The sequence below is a fragment of the Scyliorhinus torazame genome, chromosome 1 (genome assembly GCF_047496885.1).
Source record: "Scyliorhinus torazame isolate Kashiwa2021f chromosome 1, sScyTor2.1, whole genome shotgun sequence".
Classification (NCBI taxonomy): domain Eukaryota; kingdom Metazoa; phylum Chordata; class Chondrichthyes; order Carcharhiniformes; family Scyliorhinidae; genus Scyliorhinus; species Scyliorhinus torazame.
In genome coordinates, this window is record NC_092707.1 from 213,203,461 (window position 1) to 213,219,156 (window position 15,696).

The 15,696-nt window shown below is 45.1% G+C and overlaps 1 protein-coding gene across 2 annotated transcripts in view; it reads left to right on the plus strand.

The window, feature by feature from the left end:
• Positions 1-9,806: 9,806 nt before the first annotated feature.
• Positions 9,807-15,696, plus strand: part of LOC140418751 (potassium voltage-gated channel subfamily KQT member 4-like) — a 1,006,403-nt gene continuing 1,000,513 nt past the window's right edge. For both annotated transcript variants that reach the window (XM_072502359.1, XM_072502364.1), the window contains exon 1: positions 9,807-10,566. In XM_072502359.1, the coding sequence (XP_072358460.1) occupies positions 10,232-10,566 (335 nt within the window). In that variant the 5' untranslated portion in view covers positions 9,807-10,231. The remainder of the gene's footprint in view (positions 10,567-15,696) is intronic.

The window sequence follows — 15,696 nt, forward strand, 5'->3', positions numbered from 1 at the left end:
CCGGGAGCGAGCTACAGACTGGAATCTAATCGAGGTGTTCGGGGTGGTTTATATAGAATAACAGGTACCCGGGAGTGAGCTACAGACTGGAATCTAATCGAGGTGTTGAGGGAGGTTTATATAGAATAACAGGTACCTGGGAGTGAGTTACAGACTGAATCTAATCGAGGTGTTGAGGGAGGTTTATATAGAATATCAGGTACCCGGGAGCGAGCTAGAGATTGAATCAAATCGAGGGGTTCTGGGAGGTTTATATAGAATTACAGATAGCCCGGAGTGAGCTACAGACTGGAATCAAATCGAGGAGATCGGGGTGGTTTGTATAGAATAGCAGATATCCGGGAGTGAGTTACAGACTGGAATCTAATCGAGGTGTTCGGGGTGGTTTATATAGAACAGCAGATAACCGGGAATGAGCTACAGACTGGATTCTAATCGAGGTATTTGGTGTGGTTTATAAATAATAACAGGTACCCGGGAGAGAGCTACAGACTGGAATCTAATCGAGGTGTTCGGGCTGGTTTATACACAATAGCAGATACCCAGGAGTGAGCTACAGACTGGAATCTAATCAAGGTATTCGGGGAGGTTGATATAGAATAACGGGTACGCGGGAGTGAGTTACAGACTGGAATCTAATCGAGGTGTTTGGGGAGATTTATATGGAATAACAGGTTCCCGCGAGTGAGCTACAGACTCGAATCTAATCGAGGTGTTCGTGGATGTTTATACAGAACAGCAGGTATGCGGGAGTGAGTTACAGACTGGAATCTAATCGAGGTGTTCGGGTTTGTTGAGTTGAATAACAGGTACCTGGGAGTGAGCGACCGACTGGAATCTAATCGAGGTGTTCGGAGTGGTTTATATAGAATAACAGGTACCCTGGAGTGAGCTCCGGACTGGAATATAATCGAGATGTCCCGGGTGGTTTATATAGAATAGCAGATACCTGGGAGTGAGCTACAGACTGGAATCTAATCGAGGGGTTTGGGGTGGTTTATACAGAATAACAGGTAACCGGGAGTGAGCTACAGATTTGAATCGAATCGGGGTGTTTGGGCTGGATTATGTAGAATAAAATGTACCCGGGAGTGAGTTACTGTCTGGAATCTAATCAAGGTGTTCGGGCTGGTTTATATGGAATAACAGGTACCCGGGAGTGAACTACAGACTGGAATCGAATCGAGGTGTTCGGGGAGGTTTAGAAAGAATAACAGGTACCCGGGAGTGAGCTACAGACTGGTATGTAATCGAGGTGTACGGGGAGGTTTATATAGAATATCAGATACCCGGGAGGAAGTTACAGACTGGAATCTAATCGAGGTGTTCGGGCTGGTTTATATAGAATAACAGGTACCCTGGAGTGAGTTACAGACTGGAATCTAATGGAGGTGTTCAGCGAAGTTTATATAGAATAACAGATACCCGGGAGTGAGTTACAGACTGGACTCTCATCGAGGTGTTCGGGGTGGTTTGTATAGAATAGCAGATACCCGGGAGTGAGTTACAGACTTGTATGTAATCGAGGTGTTCGGGGAGGTTTATATAGAATATCAGATACCCGGGAGGGAGTTACAGACTGGAATCTAATCGACGTGTTCGGGGTGGTTTATATAGAAAAGCTGATAGCCGGGAGTGAGATACAGACTGGAATCTAATCGAGGTGTTCGTGGTGGTTTTCTATAATAACAGACACCCGGGAGTGAGCTACAGACTGGAATCAAATTGAGGAGATCGGGGTGGTTTGTATAGAATAACAGGTACGCGGGAGTGAGTTACAGACTGGAACTTAATCGAGGTGTTCGGGGTTGTTTATATAGAATAGCATATACCCGTGAATGAGCTACAGACTGGATTCTAATCGAGGTATTTGGGGTGGTTTATAAATAATAACATGTACCCGGGAGAGAGCTACAGACTGGAATCTAATCGAGGTGTTCGGGCTGGTTTATACACAATAGCAGATACCCAGGAGTGAGCTACAGACTGGAATCTAATCGAGGTGTTCGGGGAGGTTTATATAGAATAACAGGTATGCGGGAGTGAGTTACAGACTGGAATCTAATCGAGATGTCCCGGGTGGTTTATATAGAATAGCAGATACCCGGGAGTGAGCTACAGACTGGAATCTAATCGAGGTGTTCGGGGTGGTTTATATAGAATAACAGGTACCCGGGAGTGAGCTACAGACTGGAATATAATCGAGATGTCCCGCGTGGTGTATATAGAATAGCAGATACCCGGGAGTGAGCTACAGACTGGATTCTAATCGAGGTATTCGGGGTGGTGTATAAATAATAACAGGTACCCGGGAGAGTGCAACAGACTGGAATCTAATCGAGGTGTTCGAGCTGGTTTATACACAATAGCAGATACCCGGGAGTGAGCTACAGACTGGAATCCAATCGAGGTGTTCGGCGAGGTTTATATAGAATAACGGGTACGCGGGAGTGAGTCACAGACTGGAATCTAATCGAGGTGTTTGGGGAGATTTATATAGAATAACAGGTACCCGGGAGTGAGTTACAGACTGAATCTAATTGAGGGCTTGAGGGAGGTTTATATAGAATAGCAGATACCCGGGAGTATGGTACAGACTGGAATCTTATCGAGGTGTTCGGGGTGGTTTTTATAGAATAACAGGTACCCGGGAGTGAGCTACAGGCTGGATTCTAATCGAGGTATTCGGGGAGTTTATATAGAATAACAGGTACCCGGGAGAGAGCTACAGACTGGAATCTAATCGAGGTGTTCGGGCTGGTTTATGCACAATAGCAGATACCCGGGAGTGAGGTACTGACTGGAATCTAATCGAGGTGTTCGGGGAGGTTAATATAGAATATCAGATACCCGGGAGGGAGTTACTGACTGGAATCTAATCGAGGTGTTCGGGTTGGTTTATATAGAATGGCAGATACCCGGGAGTGAGTTACAGACTGGAATCTAATCGAGGTGTTCGGGTTGGTTTATATAGAATAGCAGATACCCGGGACTGAGTTACAGACTGGAACCTAATCGAGGTGTTCGGGGTGGTTTATATAGAAAATCAGATACCCGGGAGTGAGATACAGACTGGAATTTAATCGAGGTGTTCGTGGTGGTTTTCTATAAAAACAGACACCCGGGAGTGAGCTACAGATTGGAATCTAATCGAGGTGTTCGGGGAGGTTGAGATAGAAAACAGGTTCCCGGGAGTGAGTTACAGACTGGAATCTAATCGAGGTGTTTGGGGAGGTTTGTATAGAATAGCAGATACCCGGGAGTGAGCTACAGACTGGAATCTAATCGAGATGTTCGGGCTGGTTTCTATAGAATAACTGGTACCCGGGAGTGAGCTACAGACTGGAATCTGATCGAGGTGTTCTTGGTGGTTTATATAGAATAACAGATACCCGGGAGCGAGCTAGAGACTGAATCAAATCGAGGGGTTCGGGGAGGTTTATATAGAATTACAGATACCCGGGAGTGAGCTACAGACTGGAATCTAATCGAGGAGATTGGGGTGGTTTGTATAGAATAACAGGTACCCGGGAGTGAGTTACAGACTGGAACCTAATCGATGTGTTTGGGGTTGTTTATATAGAATAGCAGATATCCGGGAGTGAGTTACAGACTGGAATCTAATCGATGTGTTCGGGGTGGTTTATATAGAACAGCATGTACCCGGGAGTGAGCTACAGACTGGATTCTAATCGAGCTATTCGGGGTGGTTTATAAATAATAACAGGTACCCGTGAGAGAGCTACAGACTGGAATCTATTCGAGGTGTTCGGGCTGGTTTATACACAAAAGCAGATACCCGGGAGTGAGCTACAGACTGGAATCTAATCGAGGTGTTCGGGGAGGTTTATATAGAATAACGTGTACGCGGGAGTGAGTTACAGACTGGAATCCAATCGAGGTGTTTGGGGAGATTTATATAGAATAACAGGTTCCTGCGAGTGAGCTACAGACTGGAATCTAATCGAGGTGTTCGTCGATGTTTAGACAGAACAGCAGGTACGCGGGAGTGAGTAACAGACTGGAATCTAATCGAGGTGTTCGGCTTTGTTGAGTTGAATAACAGGTACCCGGGAGTGAGCGACCGACTGGAATCTAATCGAGGTATTCGGGGTGGTTTATATAGAATAACAGGAACCCGGGAGTGAGCTACAGACTTGAATATAATCGAGATGTCCCGGGTGGTTTATATAGAATAGCAGATACCCGGGAGTGAGCTACAGACTGGAATCTAATCGAGGTGTTCGGGCTGGTTTATATAGAATAACAGGTACCCGGGAGTGAGCGACAGACTGGAATCTAATCGAGGTGTTCGGGCTGGTTTATATAGAATAACGGATACCGGGGAGTGAGCTACAGATTGGAATCTAATCGAGGGGTTTGGGGTAGTTTATATAGAATAACAGGTAACCGGGAGTGAGCTACTGATTTGAACCTAATCGAGGTGTTTGTGCTGGGTTATGTAGAATAAAATGTACCCGGGAGTGAGTTATTGACTGGAATCTAATCGAGGTGTTCGGGCTGGTTTATATGGAATAACAGGTACCCGGGAGTCAACTACAGGCTGGAATCTAATTGAGGTGTTCGGGGAGATTTATATAGAATAACAGGTACCTGGGAGTGAGCTACAGACTGGAATCTAATCGAGGTGTTCTGGGAGGGTTATATAGAATAGCAGATACCAAGGAGTGAGCTACAGACTGGAATCTAATCGAGGTGTTCGGGCTGATTTATATAGAATAACAGGTACCCGGGAGTGATTTACAGACTGAATCTAATCGAGGGGTTGAGCGAGGTTTATATAGAACAGCATATACCCGGGAGTGAGCTACAGACTGTATTATAATCGAGGTATTCGGGGTGGTTTATAAAGAATAACAGGTACCCGGGAGAGAGCTACAGACTGGAATCTAATCGAGGTGTTCGGGCTGGTTTATACACAATAGCAGATACCCAGGAGTGAGCTACAGACTGGAATCTAATCGAGGTGTTCGGGGAGGTTTATATCGAATAACGGGTACGCGGGAGTGAGTTACAGACTGGAATCTAATCGAGATGTCCCGGGTGGTTTATATAGAATAGCAGATCCCCGGGAGTGAGCTACTGACTGGAATCTAAGCGAGGTGTTCGGGGTGGTTTATATAGAATAACAGATACACGGGAGTGAGCTACAGACTGGAATATAATCGAGATGTCCCGAGTGGTTTATATAGAATAGCAGATACCCGGCAGAGAGCTACAGACTGGATTCTAATCGAGGTATTCGGGGTGGTTTAAAAATAATAACAGGTACCCGGGAGAGTGCTACTGACTGGAATCTAATCGAGGTGTTCGAGCTGGTTTATACACAATAGCAGATACCCGGGAGTGAGCTACAGACTGGAATCCAATCGAGGTGTTCGGGGAGGTTTATATAGAAGAACGGGTACGCGGGAGTGAGTTACAGACTGGAATCTAATCGCGGTGTTTGGGGAGATTTATATAGAATAACAGGTACCCGCGAGTGAGCTACAGACTGGAATCTAATCGAGGTGTTCGGGGAGGTTTAGAAAGAATAACAGGTACCAGGGAGTGAGCTACAGACTGGAATCTAATCGAGGAGTTCAGGGAGGCTTATATAGAATAGCAGATACCGAGGAGTGAGCTACAGACTGGAATCTAATCGAGGTGTTCGGGCTGGTTTATATAAAATAACAGGTACCCGGGAGTGAGTTACAGACTGAATCTAATTGAGGGGTTGAGGGAGGTTTATATAGAATAGCAGATACCCGGGAGTACGGTACAGACTGGAATCTTATCGAGGTGTTCGGGGCGGTTTTTATAGAATAACAGGTACCCGGGAGTGAGCTACAGACTGGATTCTAATCGAGGTATTCGGGGAGTTTATATAGAATAACAGGTACCCGGGTGAGAGCTACAGACTGGAATCTAATCGAGGTGTTCGGGCTGGTTTATGCACAATAGCAGATACCCGGGAGTGAGCTACTGACTGGAATCTCATCGAGGTGTTCGGGGAGGTTTATATAGAATATCAGATACCCGGGAGGAAATTACAGACTGGAATCTAATCGAGGTGTTCGAGTTGGTTTATATAGAATAGCAGATACCCGGGAGTGAGATACAGACTGGAATCTAATCGAGGTGTTCGGGGTGGTTTTCTATAAAAACAGACACCCGGGAGTGAGCTACAGATTGGAATCTAATCGAGGTGTTCGGGGAGGTTGAGATAGAAAACAGGTTCCCGGGAGTGAGCTACAGACTGGAATCTAATCGAGGTGTTCGGCGTGGTTTATTTGGAATAGCAGATACCCGGGAGTGAGCTACAGACTGGAACCTAATCGAGGTGTTCCGGCTGGTTTATATAGAGTAACAGGTACCCGGGACTGAGCTACAGACTGGAATCTAATCAAGATGTTCGGGCTGGTTTCTATAGAATAACTGGTACCCGGGAGTGAGCCACAGACTGGAATCTGATCGAGGTGTTCTTGGTGGTTTATATAGAATAACAGATACCCGGGAGCGAGCTACAGACTGGAATCTAATCCAGGTGTTGAGGGAGGTTTATATAGAATAACATGGACCCGGGAGTGAGTTACAGACTGAATCTAATCGAGGTGTTGAGGGAGGTTTATATAGAATATCACGTACCCGGAAGCGAGCTAGTGACTGAATCAAATCGAGGGGTTCGGGGAGGTTTATATAGAATTACAGATTCCCGGGAGTGAGCTACAGACTGGAATCTAATCGAGGAGATCGGGGTGGTTTGTATAGAATAACAGGTACCCGGGAGTGAGTTACAGACTGGAACCTAATCGATGTGTTCGGGGTTGTTTATATAGAATAGCAGATATCCGGGAGTGAGTTACAGACTGGAATCTAATCGATGTGTTCGGGGTGGTTTATATAGAACAGCATATACCCGGGAGTGAGCTACAGACTGGATTCTAATCGAGGTATTCGGGGTGGTTTATAAATAATAACAGGTACCCGGGAGAGAGCTACAGACTGGAATCTATACCAGGTGTTCGGGCTGGTTTATACACAATAGCAGATACCCGGGATTGAGCTACAGACTGGAATCTAATCGAGGTGTTCGGGGAGGTTTATATAGAATAACGGGTACGCGGGAGTGAGTTACAGACTGGAATCTAATCGAGGTGTTTGGGGAGATTTATATAGAATAACAGGTTCCCGCGAGTGAGCTACAGACTGGAATCTAATCGAGGTGTTCGTGGATGTTTGGACAGAACAGCAGGTACGCGGGAGTGAGTAACAGACTGGAATCTAATCGAGGTGTTCGGGTTTGTTGAGTTGAATAACAGGTACCCGGGAGTGAGCGACCGACTGGAATCTAATCGAGGTGTTCGGGGTGGTTTATATAGAATAACAGGTACCCGGGAGTGAGCTACAGACTGGAATATAATCGAGATGTCCCGTGTGGTTTATATAGAATAGCAGATACCCGGGAGTGAGCTACAGACTGGAATCTAATCAAGGTGTTCGGGCTGGTTTATATAGAATAACGGATACTGGGGAGTGAGCTACAGATTGGAATCTAATCGAGGGGTGTGGGGTGGTTTATATAGAATAACAGGTAACCGGGAGTGAGCTACAGATTTGAATCTAATCGAGGTGTTTGTGCTGGGTTATGTAGAATAAAATGTACCCGGGAGTGAGTTACTGTCTGGAATCTGATCGAGGTGTTCAGGCTGGTTTATATGGAATAACAGGTACCCGGGAGTCAACTGCAGACTGGAATCTAATCGAGGTGTTCGGGGAGGTTTATATAGAATAACAGGTACCAGGGAGTGAGCTACTGACTGGAATCTAATCGAGGTGTTCAGGGAGGGTTATATTGAATAGCAGATACCAAGGAGTGAGCTACTGACTGGAATCTAATCGAGGTGTTCAGGGAGGGTTATATTGAATAGCAGATACCAAGGAGTGAGCTACAGACTGGAATCTAATCGAGGTGTTCGGGCTGGTTTATATAGAATAACAGGTACCCGGGAGTGATTTACAGACTGAATCTAATCGAGCGGTTGAGGGAGGTTTATATAGAATAGCAGATACCCGGGAGTACGGTACAGACTGGAATCTTATCGAGGTGTTCGGGGTGGTTTTTATAGAATAACAGGTACTCGGGAGTGAGCTGCAGACTGGAATCATATCGAGGTGTTCGTGGATGTTTATACAGAACAGCAGGTACGCGGGAGTGAGTTTCAGACTGGAATCTAATCGAGGTGTTCGGGTTTGTTGAGTTGAATAACAGGTACCCGGGAGTGAGCGACCGACTGGGATCTAATCGAGGTGTTCGGGCTGGTTTATATAGAATAACAGATACCCGGGAGTGAGCTACAGACTGGAATCTAATCGAGGTGTTTTGGGAGGTTTATCTAGAATAGCAGATACCCGGGAGTGAGCTACCGACTGGAATCTAATCGAGGTGTTTGGGGAGGTTGAGATAGAATAACAGGTTCCCGGGAGTGAGTTACTGACTGGAATCTAATCGAGGTGTTCGGCGTGGTTTATATAGAATAGCAGATACCCGGGAGTGAGCTACAGACTGGAATCTAATCGAGGTGTTCGGGGTGGTTTATATAGAATAACAGTTACCCGGGAGTGAGCTACCGACTGGAATCTAATTGAGGTGTTTGGGGAGGTTGAGATAGAATAACAGGTTCCCGGGAGTGAGTTACTGACTGGAATCTAATCGAGGTGTTCGGCGTGGTTTATATAGAATAGCAGATACCCGGGAGTGAGCTACAGACTGGAATCTAATCGAGGTGTTTGGGGTGGTTTATATAGAATAACAGATACCCGGGAATGAACTGCAGACTGAATCTAATCGAGGTGTTCGGGGTGGTTTATATAGAATAGCAGATACCCCAGAGGGAGCTACAGACTCTAATCTAATCTTGGGGCTTGGGGAGGTTGATATCTAGAATAAGAGATACCCAGGAGTGAGTTACAGACTGGAATCTAATCGAGGGGTTCGGATGGTTCATATATAGAATAACAGATACCCGGGAGTGAGTTAAACTGTTACAGGGTGCAATCTAGTGCTGATTATTTTCGGCAGACGTTCCCTGTCAGCTCTGGAGTGTGAATGAATTGAATTCAGTTGTGAGTGGATATGAACTAACATCACAACCTGATCATTCTCGGTGGTGAACACAGTAATGTATTCGTGCTACTGCAGATGGTGCTGTTCCTGGGCTGTATTGCTGGGCCAGTGCACACTGTGACATTGACTTCGAATAACTCATACTTCTGATCATGGAGCCAGTTACAACACTGGCAGGGGTGGAGGGTTCGGAGTTCTTGCAAGTGTCCAGGAATGGAGTCTCAATTCACCATTCCTCCCAGGCGACAATCTAACCAAAGGTTACAATATCTCCAGTGCAGGAATTAAAATACATAAAATAAATCTGGGGTTAAATGGCCGACTTACCCGCGGCTGTCCCGTGTTGGGAATTATCTGGGAATGATGTGGAAAAGGGTGACTGAGGTCCGTGTTCCTGCTCTGAGAGACTTGGAATTAAACAGAGTTGGTGCAAGCATGTGAGTTTTAATTGTTTCAGTGTTGGACGGGAGTGAGCATGAGGAAAGAGTGTCTGTGTGTTCCTGTGAGGCCAGGCTGGGCTCTCTGAACCCGGCTGGGTCAGTGTGGAGTGCTGTGTTGCTGAAAGATGTCCCTTCAGCTCGAGCTTGACTGAGTCCGTGTGGACTGTGCTGCTGAGGGAGGAGCGAGGAGGCAGTGGGGGGTCAGTAGGCGGAGTTGCTGCGGATTCCTGGAGGAGATGTCAGCCTGGCAATGGCAGGTGGAGTGAGAGAGGTACCGGCCCCATTGCCGCCAAGTCAACTCCTGTCGAAGTTGGGGTTGTGAGTGAGCCAATCGAGCTGTTTGTGCCTGAGGTGCAGCTGGAGACTTGCTCAGAGTTGGAGCTGAATGAGGTAAAGGCAGAGAGAGAGAGAGAGAGAGAGTGAGCAAGTGGATGGAAAACTCCTCTCCCAATCTACCCGGCTCCCTCTGCCAGTCTCTGCCATGGACATTTAAACTCCTGTAATCGGGAGCTGTTTCCCAGTCAGGCAGTTTGCTCTCTAACTTCCCCCCCCTCTGGGCGCCTGCCTCAGTTTGGCGACTTGGGAGCATTGTGCTGGCGGATGGTCAAGCCGGGCTTGGAGTGTCCCGGGGCGGCTCGCGCTCCATCACTCGTTGCTGGGGGAGATGCCCCGCAATAACGCGGATAACGGCGGACTTGCCGACGACAAGCGGGTGGAGTTCGTGGGGCTGACGGCGGTGGAGAGCGGCTCGCCCAGCCCCGGGGAGAGGCAGCAGGGGAGCCGCCTGAGGCTGGCCGGGGTGCCCGGGGATGGAGACAGGCTGGCACTGGCCGGCGTGCCCGGGGACAGTGCGCAGAGTGCCCGGGTCGGGCTACTGGGCAGACCGCTGCCCCTCAAACACGGCAACAAGAGGAATGCCCGCTACCGAAAGCTGCAGAACTGTCTGTACAACGTGCTGGAGAGACCCCGCGGATGGGCTTTCATTTACCATGCCTTCATGTGAGTAACTAAACCCACTGCACACAGCACCAACTCGCCAATCTTTGCCCTGTCTGTGCCAGTGCCCACTGCTGCTGGGCGGCATTCCCCACACATCTTTACAAAATGATATGTTGGGAGTTTATTGAATTGTACAATGTGGTTGTGAATTTACATTGCATGGGATTTGCAACGTTTACAAACTTTTCTTGTATTTAAAGTACATTTAACTATATCTGTGTAGATTGTAACGTGATGTTTTGAGTTGGAAGTCCAGCACTTGTGGACTGTGTGGGTATTTGGGTAGCAGCTTATACTTTAGAATCTGCAAGGGTGTTCAGAGTGTGTGTAAGAAACCAATGTTCATTTATTGGTTTTGGACTGCTTCAAGTTTCACGAAATCAACTTCAAGTATTTATTCCAAACTACTCATAAAAGTGGAAAGATTTGGTTGTGAATGTGACATTGAGTTGGAAGATGTCACATCACAGCCTCCTGAAGCTGTGTCCGGTCGCACATCCCGAGCTGGGAGCTTCAATCCCCATCGCTGTGTCTGCCCGCAAGATCAGCGTTTGGAATGGCGCACCGGGAATTCAAACATTTCCCAAGCAGTAAGAGAGGCTTCACTCGGGACATGCCTCCGTTTTAACACATTCATTCCCCTTTACAAAGTTCCAAGCACAGCAGTCAAGTTAAGGCGTAACTTTTAGATGTGAGAGAAATCCGTTCGGCGGCTTAAAGCAATGTGGGGATATGAATTCACACTGTCAATGCGGAGCATTGAGCTTGTGTGTGGCATTTAAATCCCATCACTTGGTGTATTGTACTCTGAGCCAGAAATAAACAGGGCACCTCATCAGTAGCTATGTTTGTGCAGGTTGAACTATTTAATATTCCATTGGTGTGGGGAATAACTCCATGCTCCCTTGAAATACAGCCATAATGCCTTAATGTAACTCTTTTACTCTGTCAGAGCACCGCCCCACAGAAAATCAACAGCCTCAATCAATGTTCAGGTTAGGATTATTCTAGCGTCTCGACTCTGTAATGCTGGGCCGAAGTGAGGGCTCAGATATCTCACCAGCAAAATGAGAGAGGTAAAGTCGTTGTTGAGAAGGAGATAGAGAAATGCAGTCAGAGAGAAAGTTCCTGACAGTTTGCGAATCCCCGCCCAGGCTCAGAGGGACAGTCTTGTCTCATTGTGCCGCATGAGTGTTACTGTAGGGCCTGTGGAAGTCCCTGCTTTACTGGCTGTGGGACAGGCTGCAGGACCTTTACAAAATTCAGGCGGCACCTGCTTGCTCCAGTTGCCACTGTGCCCACAATCCCTGTTGTTATGGGCCAGGGTTTAGAGAACCCCAAAGTGTATCATGGAGTTCACCTGACCCACAATTTTTAATAGATTGTGGTATGGGGAGCAGGCGGCCCACTCTACAGGTGTGGTACAGCAGAAATGGAAAAGTATTTTTAAAAACAAAACAATGTTTATTCTATGAACTCGTTAACCTTTTTGAAACATACAGTGAACATCTTAGCAACCATTAATTCAAATACAACCCCCAAAGAATGCAACACTAAGTAATTCTTTAAGCTTTCCTTTTAACACCCATACGACTTAAAAACAAAACCTTTAACAGAAGCACATCAGGTTAAAGTCATTACTGAAAACATTTATAATTCTGAATTCACCAAATGATCAAGGAATAGTCTTTTTATGGCAGAGAGAACAGCAGTACAGCTGCTTGGTCTGGCTTCAGCTCCAACACTGAAAATGAAACTAAAACACCACCCTGCAGCAAACAGCCTAATACGAAATTGAAAAGCTGACAGACAGCCCAGCTCCACCCACACTCTGACATCACTGCAGTAATATGAGCAGCCAAATATTTCTTAAAGTGACATTCTCATGACACCTCCCCCCAAGAAAAAAAAAATCATCAACTTCAAGATGGTTTCATTTTTCACCTTTTCGCTATCCTTTAAGAAATGCACATAGTAAATATACTTCTTGTTTCAAAAAACAACACACGCAAAGAGGTACAATAATGTAGTCCATTTTTTTCCGTCTTCCTCCAACTGAAATCCTTCTCGATTGACAATCTCTTTGAACAAGAAGGTCGCTGCACGATCCGTCCATCTCTCTAGGCCTCTACATTTCTCTTTAAAGTCAGATACTTTTGTTCAATCTGATCGCAGAGTCCCTTGTAATTCTCCAACACAGGAGCATTGGTTATCACAGCTTTCAGGCAGTCAACTGCCTGTTGAAAGTCTGCTGTGCACTGAAATTTTTGACGTTTCTTCAGCAAGTCCATCCGTGGAGCAACCACGCTAAAACAAATTTCACAAATGTTTGATCAAATCCACTCATGCCAAGAAATCGCATTATTTCCCTTTGTCTTGAGGGTATCGGAAACTCCTCAATAACTGTTGGTTTCACATCCCGTGTGACCATTCGGCCCTGTCTGATTGTATGGCCAAGGAAAGTGACTTGGGCTTTTCCAAATTCACTTTTTCTACGTTTATCACCAAACCAGCCTCCTGAAGTCGATCGAATAACTCCATCAGATGTTCTAAATGTTCTGTCCATGTCTGGCTGAAAATTACCAGATCGTCGATGTATACCACACAATTGGGTAATCCTGAAACAACTTTGTTAGTTAAAATGTGGCGGGGGCGTTTTTCATGCCAAATGGCATAACGTTGAATTGGTATATACCATCTGGAGTCACAAAAGCTGAAATCTCCTTCGCCCTTTCGGATAAAGATACCTGCCAGTAACCTTTAAGTAAATCCAGTTTGGAAATAAAAGCTGATTGTCCCACTTTCTCAATGCAATCCTCCAAACGTGGGATAGGATAAGAGTCCATTCTTGTAACTGCATTAACCTTTCTATAGTCCACACACAACCGTTGGGTACTGTCTGGTTTTGGTACCATCACTGTGGGTGAGCTCCATTGGCTGAGCTCCACTTCAATTATGCCATGTTTAAGCATACTCTCAATCTCTTTGTTAACCTGTGCCAAATTTAAAGGGTTAAGTCTGTGTGGATGTTGTTTGTTTGAAACAGCATTTCCCACATCTGCATCATGTATAGCCATTTTAGTACTTCCCAATTTATCTCCACAAACTTGCCCACGTCAATATCAATATCAATAACTCTTTCAGGTCAGTTCGTTTTTCCTCTGGAAGGTAACTCAACAATTTATCCCAATTTTTGAGAACATCCTCATTTTCCAATTTAATTTGAGGTATGTCAAATTCACAGTCATCTGGATTTGGTTCGTCACTTTGAGTTAGAATCATTAAAACCGCCTCCTTTTTCTCTTCTTCCCTTTCAAAGTACCTTTTAAGCATATTCACATGACACACTCGGTGAGATTTCCTTCTATCTGGCGTTTTTACCACGTAATTTACCTCACTTAATTTACTTTCAATCTGATAAGGTCCACAAAACCTAGCTTTTAAAGATTCACCTACCACTGGTAACAACACGAAAACTTTATCTCCACTGGCAAAACTACGAACTTTGGATTTCTTGTCCGCTACCCGTTTCATCACATTTTGTGCACCTTTTAAATGCTGTCTAGCCAATTCACCTGCTCTATTAAATCGTTCTCTAAAATTTGACATGTAATCCAATAATGTAAGTTCTGATTTCTAACTCACCAATCTTTCCTTAATCAATTTAAGTGGTCCTCTTACCTCATGACCAAAAATTAGTTCAAAAGGACTGAATTTGGTTGACTCATTTGGTGCAACCCTAATTGCAAACAATACGAATGGGATTCCTTTATCCCAATCCTCTGGATAATCGTGACAATAAGCCCTCAACATTGTCTTTAATGACTGATGCCACCTTTCTAATGCTCCCTGTGATTCTGGATGGTACGCAGTTGATTTAAATTGTTTTATTCCTAAGATATTCATAACGTCTTTGAATAACCTTGAGGTGAAATTTGATCCTTGATTCCATTGTATTTATGTGGATAGTTCATATCTAGTAAAGAATTTAAGTAACTCCTCCACAATCTTTTTAGCTGTAATATTACGTACTGGAATGGCCTCTGGAAACCTAGTAGACACATCCATTATAGTCAAAAGATATTGATTCCCACTTTTTGCTTTAGGAAGCGGTCCTATGCAATCAATTAGGACCCTTGTAAAAGGTTCCTCAAATGCTGGAATGGGTATTAAGGGCTCTGGTTTTATCACTGCTTGAGGTTTCCCTATCACTTGACATGTGTGACATGATTGACAATATTTAACTACATCTTTATGTAGTCCAGGCCTATAAAAATGTCTCTGGATTTTAGCTTGAGTTTTCCTTATTCCCAAATGACCTCCCACTGGTACCTCATGTGCAACTCGCAACACCTCCTTTCTATACCCTACCGGCAATACTACTTGATGAACTTCTGCCCACTTTTCATCCGCCTGCATATGTAAAGGTCTCCATTTTCTCATCAAGACATTACTTTTACGGTAATAACACTCTGGTATACAGACAGATTCCTCTTCCCTGTATGCTTTCTGATACATCCGTTTTATTTCTACATATTTCTGTTGTAACTCCACCAATTTTCCTGAACTAAAAATATCCGCCTCATCCTCCACCTGTTCTTGTTCTTTTTCAACCACCTGATCAAAAATCATTTCTGATTATTGCACTACAACTTCATCTTCACTCTTTGATTTCTCCTCTTATCTTAACCTGTGACTTTGTGACCTTGTTACTACACAATCCTGAAAATCCCAGGATATTCGTCCTTCAACACTTCAGTTGTCTGATTTTCCACTGGCTATTCCACTGCAGTAGGCATCATTCCCATCTGCGATCCAGCTATATCATTACCCAAGATAAACTGTATTCCTGGACAAGGTTACTCCTACTTCCACTTCACCACTCTTCACTAGGCTTTCCAACCTTACCTTATATAATGGAACACTACTCCTCTCACCCTGAATTCCACATATTACAACCTTTTCTGGCAATATTCTTCCCAGACTACATAACTCCTCATCTCTTACCATTAAAGATTGACTAGCTCCTGTATCTCTTAAAATTGTGACTTCTTTACCTGCTCCTCCTGATACACATGAGTAAACTTTACCCACACAAGTAAATTCTTTGAAGAGATCTGGTACCTTCTT